The sequence below is a fragment of the Phodopus roborovskii genome, unplaced genomic scaffold (genome assembly GCF_943737965.1).
Source record: "Phodopus roborovskii unplaced genomic scaffold, PHOROB, whole genome shotgun sequence".
In the NCBI taxonomy this organism is placed as follows: Eukaryota; Metazoa; Chordata; class Mammalia; order Rodentia; family Cricetidae; genus Phodopus; species Phodopus roborovskii.
The window spans coordinates 66,782,912-66,800,747 of NW_026126418.1; the positions used below are offsets into that span (position 1 = coordinate 66,782,912).

The window sequence follows — 17,836 nt, forward strand, 5'->3', positions numbered from 1 at the left end:
TTGAAATAAAAATAAATAAAACCACAATCTGAACTCATGAACCAGTAGTCTGAACAAACTGTGCCCTAGAACAAGTTGGTAGCACTCCTGAACTGGGCCCAGGCAGTAGACTGCTCCCAAGGAAATCTGCCCAGTCCAGGAAAAGAAAGGAGCAGTGAGCAGTCCCAGCCAGCTCTGGAGCTATGGGAAGGGGTTCCAAGTAGTGGATTCCTTTTTGTCACTAAACCAAACAATACCATGACTCTGGCAATATGGTGACTCCTAGAGTTAGGAGAGGGCTCTGCTCCTAACACTGATTTGCTAGGTCAACCAGGTTCAAAGCACTTTGTTGCCAGCAGTGGTTCTAGCACAGATTTCCTAGGAACTGGGATGCATGGGCCACAGATCTGCATATGACTTCTTACTCTACAATGTGCTTTTCAAATTAATAGTCTGAAAGACTCTGGTGAGCATGGAAGAATAGGTGGGCAGGAAAAGGGATAGGGAGCAGCATTCCTGATTAGTAGACCTAACCTTCCAGCCAGGCCACCACCCCTCTCGAACCCAGCCTACTGCTGCTGGTAAGGTGAAAAGATGAGCTCCTGACTGGGCCTAGGATTCAGGACGGCTCAGCTCTGGGGCAAAAGGACAAATCAGTTTCTGCTGAGCCACAGAGCAATCTCCTTGCAAACAGTTGAGAGTCTTCTCATCCGGTCCCTGTGTGTTCCACTGTCCTTGAGAGATAAAAACTATTCCCTGAAACCAAAGCCTAGATACCTCTGAGCTTGCTAATGGCACAAATACAAAGCAAATGGACCAAGAACAAAAGCCAGGGGACTGCTGCAGTCCTAGTCTAGCACAGTATCCTGTGAAATAGATGGTCCTTCAAATCACCCCTTTGAACTTCTTTATCAATTTATTGCAGGTTTCACATAAATGCTACCACTCTTGTAGCTAAGCAGATTTCACTCCTTTTTGCAGACACATTTAAGTGAACAATTTTCAGTATGCCTAATAAGTTACTCCTAAAAAATAAAAGACTGTCTGTCAATGTAATGCCTGAGTTGCCAGAAAAAGAAGACAAGGAACCTAAAATTAGAAGTACAGGACAACCCCCAAATCTTGGTTGTGGCACGAGAGCAGAATAAATTTGGGGAAAATGTTTCTTCATAACCATAAGTCCAAGGCCTAGGGTGAACTCCAAAGATTGCGACTCATTATATAGCCACCTGGTACAGAGACACAGAATCCCAAGTGCAAGTGACAACGGAGTCTCCAGCAGCTAGCCCTACAGATCCACCACTCTTTCCACTCCTACATAGAAGGAAAACTGGTTTCACTTCGTGACTTAACCAAAAAGTGCATAACACATAAAACATAAGACCCTTACCCTATGACCACCTTCCCAAACAAAGTTGTCATTGAATTGTCCAAAAGGACAGCAGCATGACCAGTGAACAGTAGCCTAAGCTGAGAGGTACATGGAGGTTGCCAAAGATAAAGATTCACCCCTGGAATAGGATTGGAGTTTCATGGGGGTGGGGTCCCTTTGTATTGTGCCAAAAACCCCTCCCCACTCTTGATTCCTGAAAGTTACTCCAGGCTGGTAAAAGTAAACGAACACTATAAGCATCTCTCCAACTAAGCCAGCATGGTCATATAAATTGGCACCTCCCAAATGCCAAAGCATGGTCATATAAATTGGCACCTCCCAAATGCCAAAGCTGAGTATAGAATGGAAACCTTCACATTTACAACAATGAATGGAAGGGAACTAGACCTCCTAACACCCATATGATGTGCACTCTACTAGCAGAGGCCCTGTCTCAGGTCACAGGGTCCCCTAGGCTCAGGCCTACACTGGAGGTCCTCAATCCTGCTCTTCCTCCCAGTCCCCAAATAAGCATTCTTAATAATCCTAAAACTACCAGGCATGGTGACAAGTTTTCAAAAGTGGTTACCTAACCCCTTCCTGAAAGGGTTATCCCAGCAACCCAGTCTGTCAGTAACGTTTAGCCAGAACAAGGGCAATTTATGCTTCAAATTAGGGGGATTCACAAGTACTTAACCCTTAGTTTTGTGCCTGAGACAAGGCTCTTGTCACTAATACTACAGCCTCCCAGTCAACTTATTACCAGCACTATTTGGCCTGCAAAGTTCCCAGAGCACCAAACCAGAGCGCCTTAATCCACTAAGCATATTAGGCCTCATAAATGGGGTTTCATCACAAGGTTACCTTGTTCTTCACAATAGGAATTAACCAATGGAGATCAAGATGGTTTTTGCACAAAATTTATCGCTGGAGTATCCAACAGCTCATGATCTGGTTAAGTATCAAAATTCATAATATATAAACCAGAATGACCGGAACTCTGGGTTTATCCCCTTGGTCTGAGCCTCAAACTACTCAAACTAAGCTTTCTGGCCATCAGGAGATGTCTAAGCAGGTTATTCACACAAGAGAGTCCTTCTTGGACTCAAAGGGCCAGAGAATAACACTGCACCAGATAGACATCCTCCGCCCCATCCGAGACTAGAGTATAGGTGACACGCGAGTGAAGTCCCGTGCCAGTACCGACACCGGGCGACCTCGGTGCTCGCTCACCTGGGCCACTGCCAGGACAGCAAGTCTTGAACCGACACCACACGAAGGCGCGCCCTGGCCCTGACACCCAACCTTGGTCCAGTCTCCGGACCTTATCCCGTATGTCCCATTCCCCAGACCCATCGGATCCTCTCTGGTCCTACTCCCCTGCCTAGTTCGTTCAGCTTTCGACCCTTTCTAGTCTCATCCCCCGGTGTGTCAGTCCCCTTTCTGAACCCTCTGGTGTCATACCTGGTCCAATCCGTTCCCCATCTGTCTCCCTCTGGTCCCATTCTAACAGCTATCACATCCCCCTTTGATCCCATCCCCCGCCCCAGTCCGACCCCGGTCCGTCTCCCTCTGTCCCATCATCCCCCGGCTCCCGCAGACGACCGACATCTCCCGGTCGCTTCCGACACCAGTCTACGCCCCGTCGGATCCCCTCTAAGACCAACCCGGAACCCGATTAGTTCCCCGTTCGTTCCCCTGTAATCCCATCCCCCGACCCCGGACCCCGCCGCGCCCGCCCACCTAGGCCATAGGCCTTCGCACAGATCCACTGCAGGTTGGCTGCGATCTTGGCCCGCGCCGCGTCGTAGCGGTCCAGCGGCACCAGGTCAGCGCCCTCCGGCGGCGCCTCCATCCTCCTCCAGCCTTCGGCGACGGAGCGGCCGCCCGCGTCCATCTGCAGACAAAGGCCGCGGCGGCCCGGCCGCAACAAAGACGCCGCCGCCCTCCCGCGCCGCCCGCCCGGGAGCACGGCACTTGCTTCACGGCCGCCGCCGCCACCCAGGCTGCTGCTGCATGCTGCGGGCGCCGAGCCGAGGCCGAGAAGGCGCCGAGCTGGCCGGGGAGGCGGCGGCAGGCAAGCGCCAGGCAAGACAGGCGCGGGGCAGGCGCGGTACGGGCACGGGCCGGGGGCGGCGGCGGCGCGTGCGCGGCCCCGGAGAAGCGGCAGCTGAGGCGGCGACCAACGGGTAGAAGCTAACGCGCCGCCGCCGCGTCACGCAGGCGCACTTGGCACCTCCCGCAGCCCCACCTTTCTCCGCAGGCGCAGTAGGCACCGCCCATGCCCCCGATCGCCCCGCCCTCAAGCTCAGTACCTGTCTCCTTCAGGCGCTCTAGACACACCCTCGGCCCCGCCCCAGCCCTCCTTCTCTGCTAGTACAGTGGGTACCGCCCCCCTAACCTAGCCCAGTCCGGGTCCTCAGTAGCCGTGGACACGCCCTCGGCCCCGCCTCTACTTCATCCTCAAACGCAGTAGACACGCCGGTCCAGCCTCGCCCCCTTCTGCCACGGTGGACACGCCCCCGTCCCCGCCCCCAGCCCGGGTCCTGCGCAGGCGCAGTAAACTCTCCTGGGGACTCCCGTTTCCCAGCGACCTGGGGGAGTTACGTCAGTCGGCGCTGGTTGATGGAGCTTCACTTCTGCACTCGGGATCTGGTTGTCTCTACCTCTGGCAAGGCCGACTCCCTGAGAACCGAACACCTTTGGGGTCTTCACGGGCGCTGCGCCTGCCGATGAAGACCCCAATACGTTGCTGCCAGGGAAGGCAGAATGCTCGCGGCTTGGTAATAGCTCCTGAGAACAAACCGAGGAACAACCCCAGCAAGCCATCGGAGTCCGGAGCAACTGCGAGCCGCCCCTCCCCATCCCAGATGGGCACTGGCATGATCTCCCACTCAGGTTCGGCGCCTAGGGGGAATGGATGCTTAAGACCAACGCCGCGTGTGGCCTGCATTTTAGTGCTTGAAAGAAACAAGAATATTTTGTTAAGCTTGGGTGCTCAATGCGGAAGATGTCACTGGAGAACCGATGATGTATGCACCAGCCCCTGGGAAGCAGCAGGAGCCCAGTGCCCCGGGTATGGGTGGCAGAACTGACCCCCATCTGTAAACTGTGGGGTAACTTCTGTCATTGTCAGAATCTTCCTTACCCACAAAAAAAGGCAGGTAGACTAGATGCTGTACCGTTACCCATACTTGGGGTACCGAGAGGAAAGTGCATGCAATCATATCAAGAGGTGGATGAGGCTGAGCATGTTATCACATGCTTGTAATCCCGGCACTGGGGAGGTGGAGGCAGGAGAAGATGAAATTCAAGGCTGACTTCTGTTATTAGAGATGAGACCCTGTCTCAAAAAAACAAAACAAAAAAGTGGATAGAGGCCTGGTGTGGCGCACACCTTGACTCCTAGCACTTAGAAGGCAGAGGCAAGTGGATGTCTGTGACTTCAGGGCAACCTGTTTATTTTTCTTTTTTTGGGGGGGGTGTTTTTTCTAGACATGGTGTCTCTGTGTAGCTTTGTAGCCTGTCCTGGAACTCACTTTGTAGATCAGGCGCTCTCTGTCTCTTTGTCTCTCTCTGTCTCTCTCTTTCTTGTTGGTACAGCCATCTGTTCTAACAACTCCAAGTCAGCCAAAACTACATAATAGGACCCTGTCTCAAAAATAAAATAAAGTTTGTTAAGGCTGGGTAGCCGGGGAGAGGCGAGAGGGGGACATTTGGGCAGAAAGGGGCAAGAAGTTAGCTTGGTGTGAGTCTGCCTGGGAAGCAGTAGACTGGGGTTGCTATAGTAAGCAGATCTAAACCCCAGTGTAGAAGAAACAGCAAGGCCACAGAGTCCAGAGCCCCAGGAGCAAAAGAGCCTAGGACCAAAGGGGTTGGAACAGCAGCACTTGGCCTGACTCAGACGTGGGGTGATACCGGGCAAGTAGCAGGACAAAGCTGACAAGCGGGAGAGAGGTGAAAGGGGTCATGGATAATGCTCTAGTGTGTTGGCCCCATATTTTGCAGCTCTGCAGCATCTGCAGTTTAGATGGGTTCTTGATAGGTTCTCTAGATGTCCTAAATATAGACATGTTCTCTGTGGGTAGAGAGCCAGCCTTACCTCCTCCTTTCCCACCTGGGTGCCTTTTCATTCTTGCCCTCCTGGCTGCTTGTCAAGAGCCTTCAGTGCCCTGTGGAGTAGCAAGGAAAAGCAGATTCCTTGTCTTACTCTGATCCAGAGGAAGCATCCAGTTTTCACTAGCTATGAGTATGGGTTTTGGTAGGTGTTCCTTATCAAGCTCAGGAAACCCATCTATTCCAGATCTGTGCAGTATTTTTCCTTGTGGAACTGGGGGGAGCGTGTTTTGTTTGTTGTTTTTTCTGCATAGCCCTGGTTGTCCTGGAACTCCACCTCCCTCTGCCTCCTGAGTGCTGGGGTTAAAAGCATTCAGTTTGGAAACTGGGTTTTCAGATGTACCTACCTTTGTTCACTGCTATCTGTTGAGTGTCAGTGGCAGATTCTAGTCTTCAGTCTGCTTGTGGTATCTATGAGTGGTTTTAGTACCAGATTGCTACTGGCCAAATAAAGTAAGTTGGGAGTGTTTCTTTTATGTTCTTGTTTCGACTTGGTTTAATTATTTGAAGCAAGGCCTTACTGGCTACTATGATCTGAAACTCATTCTGGATGCCAGGCTGGCTTCTAACTCATGGTAATCCTGCTCAGCCTCCCAAAGTGTTAAGATATGGATGTGAGCCACTATACCTGGCCCCTCTTATAGTTTTGGGAGAGCTGGTCTGAACTTTCTAAGTATCTCATATACCTATCTTGGTCTTGTCTTAATGGGTGCTTTGTGGTGAGGAGGGTTATTCGATTGCATGCACCATGGTGCATTGGTGGCAGCAGAGGATGGCTACCAGGGTCAGCTCTCTTCTTCCACAGTGGGTTCCAGGGACCAAAATCAGGTCATCAGGCTGTGTAACAAGCCTGATTGTCAACAGATGGCTTCTCATGACAAACTTCCTTCCTTGCTGTAGGTCTGTCAGATCACCTGTTTCTTTCAGTCAAGTTCCATGCTTTGTGTCTTTCTAGGAATTTGTTCATTTATCCAAGTCCAGGGGTTTGGGCCTAAGCATTGTCTCAGCCAAGATGGGATAGGCAAGGGAGGAGAGGGAAGATGATTCAGAAGTCCAGAGAGTGACTTGGTTTCGGTGGTGTCTTACTGTCCCTGACAGGCACTTTTGCGAAACAAAGAACAAACATCCTCACAATACAGAATATTCACATTCTGTATTAGTTATTTTTGTTTTTAATGCCATGAACAAATACTAACAAGTAGCAACTTAGTTTGAGGGTAGAATCCATCATGGCAGGGAGGGCACAGCAGGAGCATGAAATGGCTAAAATGAATGCTAGGCTCAGCTTGTGTCCTCATTATTATACAGTCTGAATTACCACCCCACAGAATGGTACCACACACATTCAAGGCAGGTCGTATAGATGAGTTAAATCTCTCTGGAAATGTCCTTACTGAATGTGTGGAGGAATTTGTTTCCTAGATTCTAAATTCACTCAAGTTAACCAAAGTTAACCCCTTTTGGGAATTCTTAAGTAAAGGTTAACAGAAGAGTAGGGAAGACAGGGGTTGTTGTAAAGAACAGAAGCCTGAGGAAGCACAGGATGCAGTTGCTGTAACAGAGACCAGGTCCCAGAAGGCATAGGGTATAGTTCAGTAAGGGAGAGCAGGCACAGCTTGCTGTCATACAGTGCTGCCCTCTGAGCATAACAACTGCAGGGTTCATCAGATCAGCTGTGGAAGGAGAGTCAAGAAGGGTCATTGAACCCTTACCCGAGAGTCCAGCTGCACCCTCCAGCCATTTGAATGCACTAATGCTCTAATTGCATGCGGCCTAGTATGGGTGCTGGAGTATACAGGCTGGAGCCGGTTAACTGAAGGTGGAGAGCTTCTCTGCAGCCGGAGGGAAGTCATTTGCAGCTAATGGAAAGCCATCTGTAAAGTCTTTCTGATACAAAGTCCAAAATCAGGTGTGGTGTCTCATACTATTACTCCCAGAACTCTATGAGTTAGGAGCAAGCCTGGTCTACAGAGCAAGTTCCAATACTACCAAAAAAAAAAAAAAAAAAAAAGATGCAGCTGCTTTAGGGTCTCGTGCTTTTTTTTTTTTTTTTTTTTTTTTTTTTTTGAGATGGGGTTTTTCTATGTATCTCTGGCTGTCCTGAAACTCGATCTGTAGGTCAGGCTGGATTCAAACTCAAAAAGATCCAAAGATCCACCAGCCTCTGCCTCACAAGTGTTGGGATTAAAGGCATGTGCCGCCAACACCACCACCATCAGGCTCAGTCCCACACTTTTTTAAGTAGCACTATACCTATATTCTATAAGTAAGCCCAATAAATGAAGTGAACTTTGGTTTGTCTTTGGGGACTTATCCTTTTGAGGAAAGGGAAATTTTTTTCTCCCCAGGGAAAGAATTCTCACAAGAGGTGCAGTTTCAGGAGGGGAGCTGGGACTGGGAGACTGTAGAAGGTACAGATAGCCAAGTCTGTTTTATGATTGGCAAGATTACATCCTTGGGATGCCCATGGGCATATTGCAGTAGTAGGAAGTTCTAGTGCTGGACAGGAGGGCAGAGTGCTGGCATCATACAGTCAGACCAAACCTAGCAGGCAGAGCCTTGCTTTTCCTCCTTTAACAGAAGAGGAGAAAGCAGATGTGGGGACAGGAAGATTGACTGGAGTGGGTACCAGCTAGTTCTGTACTGAGAAGAGCAGAGCAGAGATTAAACTAAAAACTACCTGGGACAGTTGTGTGGGCTGCAGAGACAGAACATGATGCCAGCTGCATTCCTGGCTCCCTTGGGAGGCATCCTACAAGTGGACAGGAGGCTAGAACATGGGGGAAGGCTTAAGCAGAGCTACTGAATTTGACCAGGATAGAACCATCAAAGGATGTGCTTGAGTCATTGGTGACACTGGGTCACACGGTTAACAACCAGAGCCAGCAACACAAGGTGCTCTAGGCTCAAGGAATAGCCTGAGGTCCCTTGAGCTCCAGCAGCAGGCTGCAAAGAAGTATGGACTTGAGCTAGAGGAACAGTAGCCACACTTGGCTGGTTAGAGCTGTGTATTTAATCTGATTTCTGAGAGATTAGCCCTTGTCTAGGTGCTGGGCTTGTTTTCAATTTTAGGGATCTTCCCTCAAAGCCATTGGCCCAGGCTTCTGCACAGTGCTCATGTCTAACATGGAAAGGAAAAGCTCTGGCCCAGCACCTAGTACAAACTCACTCTGGGAGATAAGAAGGGTGGCTTATCAGAGAGGGTAGCAGGCTCTAAGGAGGCACAAGGAACAGCTTCTCCTTCTGGCTATCCTTGAATCCTCAATCAGGATACAACGTAAGTGCCAATCACAGTGGGCAATAGCTCACCCACACACCCACACCTGCTTGCAAACAGCAGGAGGAAGCAACCCTGTCCTGCACCCTCCCAGAGTCTGCCTGGCAAGCCAGGGCCTGCTCCCCTGACCTGTCTTCTCACAAATTCTGGTTCAAGCTGGTCCTCCACCCCCATCCAGACACCCAACATGTATGAACCCGTATGGCATAAGTCACTACTGTTGGACACAGGCTCATCACAGATGCCCAGGAAAAAGTGGTGCACCGTGCCTCTGAGGCTCATTCCTGTTCTGCAGCAATGGTGAGTATGGCCCACGTCCCCAAAGGGAATACAGCCACAGAAGGCTTGATGTGCATAACCTGCTCAAACACAACATTTACTCCTCTCTTCCTGGTCCTTGCATCAGAATTGTGTGCAGACAGCAGAGAAATCAGAAGCACCCTGGCCCAGCATGAATACTGGGAAGACCCCTGACCATACCAACCCGGTCAACAGGAAGCCCTGAAAAAGTGTTAAAACAGCACCACAGGAAGCTGGGAAGAGGCCACCTGGAGAGGCTCTTGCACCTGAAGGCAATGAACAGGGAGGCCTTTATAACAGTTTGCCTATAACTAGGACAGCTGTCTATCTGTATCCCAGGAGCTGGGAGTCTAAGGTGTTTGCAGGCGTTCCCTCCATAGACACACAACTCTAGCATCACCCAGCTTGAAGTACAGTAGGAGCTCCTGCTAGTAACAGGCTGTGAGGCCCATTGAGAGCAGACTCCCCTACCCCTTCCTGGGCTCATTCCTTTTAAAACTGGGCAGAGCTGAGAGGTGAATAGGGAGGGAAGTTGCTACAGAACCCAGTGCAGACCCCTCTGAGGTCTCCAACCAAAACATTACCCATTACCCCTTCATGACAAGTCTGTGTACAAAACCAGATAGAAGCTGGATGTGGTGGTGCAACCTGTGATCTTAGCACTTAGGAGGCTGAGGCAGGAGGATGGCACATTCAAGGCTAGCCTCTGCTGCAGAGCCCCACCCCCCCAAAAAAAGAAAGAAAAATCAAGAAGACACCAGCTTGAACACTATCTGTCACTTAAAGATAGAAGGACTAAAGAGATGACTCAGTGGTTGAGAGCTACACTGGCTTAGTTTTATGTCAACTTGACACAAGCCAGTGTCATCTGAGAGATGGGAACCTAAATTGAAAAACTTCCATTTTTTCCTGTATGTCATTTTCTTAATTAGTGATCAACAGGGGAGGGCACAGCCCATTGTGGGTGGTGCCATCCCTGGGCTGGTGGTCCTGGGTTCTATGAAAAAGCAGGCTAAGCAAGTCACAGGGAGCAAGCCAGTAAACAGTATCCCTCTGTGGCCTCTGCATCAGCTCCTGCACCCAGGATTCTGTCCTATTTGAGTTCCTGTCCTGTCTTCCTTCAGTGATGAACAGTGATGTGGAAGCACAAGTAAAATAAACCCTTTCTTGCCCCAACCTGCTTTTGGTCAAGTTGTTTTGTCACCACAACTGTAACACAAGTAAGACAAGAGCAATGGCTTAAGTGACCCGGATTCAATTTCCCAGTACCCACATAGTAGCTCACAACTGTCTTTGACTCCAGTTCCAGGGAATCCAATGCCCTCTTCTGGCTTCCACAGGCACCAGGAACACATACATACATACATACATACATACATACATACATACATACATACATGAAGAACACCTGTACACATAAATGTAGTATTTTTTTTTTAAATAAGGTGAAGAACGACTAAGGAAGACACCCAACATTGATCTCTGGCCTTGTGCTTGTATATATACATGCAGTGACAAAAAATGAGATAGTAGCACATTTTTATGTGCTATTTTGACTTTTTTGTTTGTTTGTTTTGAGGCAGGGTCTCTATATCAAGGCTGACATTAAACTCAGAGCTCCATCTGCCTCTGTCTCCCAAGTACTGAGATTAAAGGTGTATACCACCACACCAGGCCCTATTTTAACAGTTCTTTTGTTTTGTTTTAATGTGGGGCTGGCATAGGCTAGTAATATTGGTCAGTAGTTAAAAGCACTTATTGCTCCTACAGAGGACCCAGGTCAGTTCCCAGAACCCACATAACAGCTCAAAACCACCTCTACCTCCAGTTCCTGGAGACTCAACTGCATCAGTCTCCTGCACATATATACACTCAGACAGCTCATGCACACACACAAATAAATATTTAGAAAAACAGTGCTATCCAGGTGGTGGTGGTGCACACCTTTAATCCCAGGACTCCAGAGGCAGAGGCAGGTGGATCTCTGTGAGTTTGAGGCCAGCCTGGTCTACAGATCAAGTTCTGGGACAACCAGAGATACACAGAGAAACCCTGTCTTGAAAAACCAAATAAATACATGGAAAAGAAAAAGAAAAACAGGGCTAGGGATATGACTCAGTGTAGTGCACTTGCCTAACGTGTAAGTCTCTAAATACCATCTCTATCGTGGCAAAGGAAAAGAAAAAATTTAAAACAGTGAACTGTCTTTCAATTTGCTAGGTGTAGTGACATATACCTGTAATCCCAGCACTACTGGATAGACTGAGGCTGAAGGATTCAGAGTTTAAGGCCAGCCTGTGCCATATAGCATGACCCTGTGTCAAAACAGGGGAGTGGCATTCTCTCAGAAGAAGTCCGGGTTTTACCAGATTATCCAAAGGGTACATGGCACAGAAAGGACTAGATGTGGTCACCTGTGTCTAGTAGGAATGTGGAAGGGACATCAAACAAAAATGGGCACCCACACACCAGCATCATTATTCCCTGCAACCAAGAGACAATAAAATCAGGTGTCCATCAATGGATGAAGGATAAACACTGAGGTCCAGCTGCCCAATGGCCTATGACACAAAGGCATCAGCTTAGTGAAAAACCACTGAACTCTAGGGAACAAAACACTGGCCCATGCTAAGTGAAAGAATCCAGAGCAGAAAATGTACTTTGACTCAGCAGCTCCAGAGCAGCCAAAGTGCTGCAACCTGGTGGGCAAGGAGTGGGAATGCCATGAGCTAGATGTGCAAAACATGCTAAAGACACCGAATCACACACTTCAAGAGTGAATTACGTGACACAATAGTATGCCTCTAACATGTTTGGTTTTTTTAAATTTTGGGTATGAGGATGTACATGTACCACAATGTACATGTGGAGACTAGAGGATAGCTTGCAAACATCATTTTCCTCCTTCCACCCTGTGGGGTCTGGGGACTGAACTCAGGTCATACGGCTTAGTGCAAGCACCATCTTGCTGACCCTATTTCAAGGTTCTTTTTAGAAAACATACATCAATCATGCATCAACCAAACAGGACTGACCAAGAGACCCAACAGACTTGAGAACGATGCCTTCAACATAATGCAGCCCATTCCCAGGACAGATCTTAGGGTTCTGGGTTGAGTACTGTGTGTTAATAATCTAATGAGGTCCTGCAGCAGGCCAGCTTCATTTATTCAGGAAAAATTCTCCATGTTTTGGATGCCTAGGAGTTTTTCCCAGGGCCATGGCTGACCCAATGGTTCTGGCCCCAGAGATAGGAGACACAAGTCCATGGTAATGAGACTGTGGTTTCAGAAGCTGCTGCTGCTGGCTTCCAAATAGCTCCAGAAAGCCCCAGCCTAGTTTCTGCATAAAGACCAACTCTTCAGAAGGAAAGGTTTTCATTATCTGCCACTCTCCCTCTATCATTCCTGCAATGGATGTGACTGAAGACAAACTGCTTCAGATGCTGGAGGGAGACTAGGCTGGCTTCCAAATCCACATGAGCCTGGGAAAGCACACAGTGGGCTGGATATAAAAGACCACCAGAGTTGTGCTGCCCATGACGTTGCTGTCAATAGCAACTTCTACCCAAGAATGCAGAACAGCCAATTCAGGGGGGATGCTGGTGGTCACCATTGCCAGGGAAGGCCTGAGCTCAATCCAGCTCAGTCCAGCTCATCTGTTCCTGGCTGTGCCCTCAGACCCAAGAGCTGGGGACCCTGGATGTACATGACTCACTACAACCCCCATCAAGGTCCATACTGGCCTCACTGGAACCTTTTGTTGGAAGCCCCTGCCCTCTTCTTGGCTTAAGCTGACCTCCACAAACTGAACAGAGCCCATAGGCCAATATAGGAGAGAACTGCCTGGTGATAGGAAGCCCCCAGCAACCATGTCACCTCCATGTCTCCATTCCTCTGCTGATCAACACTGAGGCAAGCAGGGCTGCTTTCTGCCACAGGAGAAAGCAACTGATGATGTCCATGCCCCTCTTGTCAGTGACTGCTTGACCAGAGTCCCCTTGTATTTCCAGATGTGGAGATGTTGGTGAGTCCTCTAAAAGTGAAATAATTTTTTTCCAGTTTAAAAAAAAAAAAAACCAGAGGTGCTGAAGGGAGAGATGGTGTTGGAGCCATGTCTGGGTGGACAGCAGCTACTGGGGCCATGCAGAAGACTTCTGTGCTAAGTAAATCCTGCACATAGTAAGATGCACAGCTTTGGAAGCAAATTCAAGCTGTTTTGACCATAGCAGGTTTGGAATCAAAGGTTTACAATTTTATGGCCATCCATCCTGACTCCCAAATGAGGATGGCCCCTCAGAATTAATTCCTAGGGTGACACGATTTTCATTTTATTCACTGTCGGGGAAGAAATGGAGTTGGTCCTGTTTATAGCCCTGGTATCCTCAACCCAGCATAAGGGGACAACTAAGGTAAACACCAGAATGTCATTTCTCAGCAGTAAAGGACCCAGTGCATGCACACAGAAAACCCATCAGCTGTTTACTCTAAACACAGACCACTTCTATATGTACTTCCAAAAAGAAAAAGAGGAACTAGATTTTAAATATACTTAGAAGTTAAGGGAATTATTTCCTCAACACAAACATTTTAAAAATTCAGTTTTTGGATTTTGCTCTTTGAGACTGGGTCTTACCATTTCTGTATGAGATTTGATCTGTAAGCTGGAGTACTGACTACAAAACAACAAGCAAGCTTCTAGAGGTGGCATTCAGCTGATGGTTCGAGGTGACAGACCTTGCACTTTAGACCACGGCTCAATTTATCAGTAACCTCTCTGAGGAGGCCCTAGCACTGGAAACTTAAAGCCATGACTGGCCACATTTTGGTAGTATACCGATACTGACCTAATTCTCCTAACTCCTGCTCCCTATAGCTATAGATTGGGGGAAAAAATCCAAGTGCTAAAACTGGTAGCTCCAACAGTTAACAGTTAAGGAAGATGTGCTGAATGGTTTGTTGGCCAGTGAAATGTGGCTGTGATTATATTGGAGAGATAGTAGGGTCATGGCTATAACATCTGGATTTATTTGGGTTCATGTTTAAATATTCTTGACCACATATGATGAGACTGCTATTCAAATAAGAGCTAGGAATAAAAAACAAAACCCTAAAAAATCAGCACCCCCACCCAGCTTCACTTGATGTGTGGAGTCTCATCTGAGTGATTGAGGAATGCTTTACTGAATAGAGAATGGGACTCTATAATGGAACATGTATGGAAGGAGCCAGAGCATCTCTACCTTGGCCTCTCACCCAGCACAGTGTACCAGCAGAGCCCAGTGAGCATGGGCACAAAGCTGCCTCTCTGTTCCCCCAAAGAGAAAACACTATTTAAACTTAGCAAACTAATCATTAAAGTCAAGTTACCACTCTCAGAGACTAAACAGTAAGAGTGCTTGTTAGTTGGGTAAGACTGAGCTCTGGAAGGTCATAAACCACAAAGCAGCTAAGATTTCTGAGTCACCCAGAGTTCCAAGCTTGTGTCCAGCCTCAACTTCCTTAGGGTAACCATCTGTTTCTAAATCCTGCAGGATGCAGCCCACAAGCTCCAGGGGATGCCCAGTTGTCCTCTGCTTAGATGTCAGCTACCCTTACTGACTAAAGCCCCTTGTATAGCCATTAGGCCTCCAGAGACAAGCAAGCCTGCCCTGGCTTTTGTGCATCTGGGGTTATAATTCCTGAGCTCCTGAGGCAGCATGGCCCTATCCCACCTCTGGGTCTACTGTGAAGCCCCTGGCATGTCTGCCCTCCTGGAACATATCTCTGTCCCCTACCGGACCCCCACCCAGTAGGCACAGTGCTACCAGCATCTGCACAATGGACTGAGTGGCCTGGATGCTGTCCCCATATAAGTCAGCTATCTGTGAACCACAGTGCAAACCAAGGATGTAGCAGTGTTTTCACCCATGGCAGCCCAGGATTCCAGCCTTGTGGTGAATGAGAACACTGGTCTAGGCAGTGGCGAGTAGAAAAACTCCATGTTACCCCAAGTCCAAGTCTGTGGTCTCCCAAGCCCACAGTCAAGTGCCTCTGTGTTGTCTCCTTCTGTGGCACTGACCACACCCATTGGGGGTGGAGTCAGGGGTGGAAGTGAACTGGGGAGCTAGGTCTGAGGAGGCGCTGGAGAGTGCTCTCTTGCAAGCTGCACAGGGACCACAGGGACCAGAGGACTTCCAGGAGGACTTCTGGAGGAATTCTTGGAAGCAGGAACCTGTTGGTGTTCACCTGTCTATGTTGTGAGTTATTTCTCCCTGAATAAACATCTATTCGGCCTAATTGTTTATCCTGATCCTTATTAAACCGAGATACCTCTGGCCAGACCACTCCACTCCTGAGTGGTCTTCAAGCCAAACTGCTTCTGGGACAAAAGCACTGTTTACCTGTTGTCATCTTTGGATCTTCTGAATTCTGGAGACAGGGTAAATGCTGAAGAACGTGACCCAGGCTTGACTTTGTTCAGCCCTGGTGCAATTGTATCTCTGCACACTGGAGACATGCTCACATTTCTTTGGAACCCACATTAAAACTAGGTGTGAAGAGGCAGGACAATGGTGGCACACACCTCTAATCACAGCACTCTGGAGGCAGACACAGGTGAATCTCTGTGAGTTTGAGGCCAGCTTTTGTCTACAGAGTTCGTTCCAGGATAGCCAGAGCTACACAGAGAAACCCTCAAAAAAAAAAAAAAAAAAAAAAAAAAAAAAAACAGAGGTAAAATACAATAAAATAAAATAAAATAGGTGGGAAGGAAAATGGCACTCATCCGAGCAGAGACCCAGGTCTGAGCAGGTACCCATGAGCAGTTTCCAAACTCCTGTCCATGTAAAGAAACTGAGGCATAGCCTCAAGTTAGTGAGGACAAAGTCCTCATACACAGCCCCGTTGGTTCCAAAAGACTTCCAAACCAAATGTTAAGGCCAGCCGTGGTAGCACATGCCTTTAATCCCAGCACTTGGAAAGCAGAGAGGCAGAGGCAGGCGGATCTCTGAGTTTGAAGCCAGCCTGGTCTACAGAGTGAGTTCCAGGATAGCCAGAGCTTACACTTACACAGAGAAACCCTGTCTCAAAACAAACAAACAAACAAACAAAAACCAAATCAAACAAAACCAATCAACAACAACAAAAAAGATCACGCCTGCAAAGAGGCTCTGAGCAGTCAGGGAGACAGCTGTTGTGATCAAGGGTCTTGTCTTGTCTAGGCTTGTCTAGGAACAGTAAAGTCCATGGGGTAGAGGGGCTCCCTAGGAAAAAACTAGTTCTTATCTGTCTTTTCATGGCCAATAGTGAGGGTGGGAGACCTTACACATGACATCACACTTAACTGGAAAACCTACCCACAAGGGACAAAGGCCAGGGCACCAGGACATATCAGGACCAAGATGTGCCCCAAAGCCAGGACGCAACAGGGCAAGCCACAGCCCTGTGTGGATAACGGCACCTGGCAGACCTGGCTGCTGTCATCCAGAAGCTGGCTGGCCAGAAGCAAAAAATGTAACAAAAAGAACTGAATCCAAGGAGCTGCACAAGCCATACACCACCACCACCATGGCCTTCTTGGCTTGTTTCTTAAAAGCTAACCAGAGACTAGCCACTAGGGGTAGAGATGTAAAGGGACTCCAGCAAGTCAGTATGACTCAAGTCAGCAAGTCAGGGCCTCTCAGCTGGTAGGGACCTTTGGAATCCAAACGAACCCTCCCTTAGGATGGGACCAGAAGCCTAGCAGCAAGTCTGTAGCCTAACCCCTGTAAGTGTATAGGAGCTTCTTCCCCTCTCCAGGGATCTGAGAGACTATGACAGCTCCTGTGAAGCAGAGGATGGAAAGGATGGGTGAGGATGGTTCTGTGAGTTCCGTCTAGGCTTCTGAGCCTGCATCACAACTCCTTCTAAGGTGCTTTTCCTCAGTTCTCAGCATGGATGCCAGTCACACATACTCCCTCTCTAGGGGGTGGGGATTCTACATCTAGGTATCTTTCAATGAATAGCACAGCATCACCCATCTTGGTGTCTCTTCCATCTATCCTGACAGGCTGACCTGAACTGACACCATTCTTGTCCCCAGGGAGAACTACTAGACTGCAGAGTGCTGGGTCACCTAGTTTGGCCAGAAAGAAGCTAGAAAGAGGGACAGGCAACCTGTGCAAGGAAGGTTGTCCCCAGAAACACCCTAAGCTAGGCCTCTGCTTCTTCTTGCCAAGCATCACTAAAAGACGTATCTTTACATTCTTTCATCCCCAGGCCTAAGTGGTTTGGGGTTGGCTGTCGACTTCATGGTGACAATGACGTCTAGGGCATTAAACACATTCACACCACAGCCATCACCATCATGCTTTTCTGAAGCCGTCCCTTTGAAACACACTGCTCCACTTCCTGTCCTGATTTTGTGAGCTCTGGAAACCTGTGTCTGGCTCCTGTCACTCAATCCCCATTGTATAAGGGGATTTCTCTCCTGTTAAGGCTGAGTAGCACCCCATGTGATGAACCACATGCTGCTAACCCAGGATGCCCACTGGGTTGTCCCACCTCTGGGCTATGTGGCAGCTTCTGTGTGAACACAGGTGTAGGACCTGCTGGAAAGCCTTCTTTTACATCTTTTGGGTATTTGGAATTGTTGGATCATACACCAGTTTATATCTGGTGTTTTGATAAACAGCTGCCAGTGGAGCTATGCTTGGAAAACATGCAGAAGCTGGGATGAAGGTACAACACCCTCCAGAGTTATCCTATGCTTGGCAGCCAAGCCTTCTGGTGTTTTCAAGGTCCCTTCCCTGTCTGTGACCTACATCTGCTATT

At 48.6% G+C, this 17,836-nt stretch overlaps 1 protein-coding gene across 3 annotated transcripts in view; it reads right to left on the bottom strand.

Moving 5' to 3' along the window:
• Camsap1 (calmodulin regulated spectrin associated protein 1) overlaps positions 1-3,824 on the bottom strand; it is a 55,686-nt gene extending 51,862 nt beyond the window's left edge. For 2 of the 3 annotated variants that reach the window (XM_051184875.1, XM_051184874.1), the window contains exon 1: positions 3,095-3,435. In XM_051184875.1, coding sequence (XP_051040832.1) covers positions 3,095-3,248 — 154 coding nt within the window. In that variant the 5' untranslated portion in view covers positions 3,249-3,435. Of the gene's footprint in view, positions 1-3,094; positions 3,436-3,752 lie in introns of those variants that run through there. The other variant, XM_051184876.1, reaches the window with a different exon arrangement.
• Between the last annotated feature and the right edge of the window lie 14,012 nt (positions 3,825-17,836).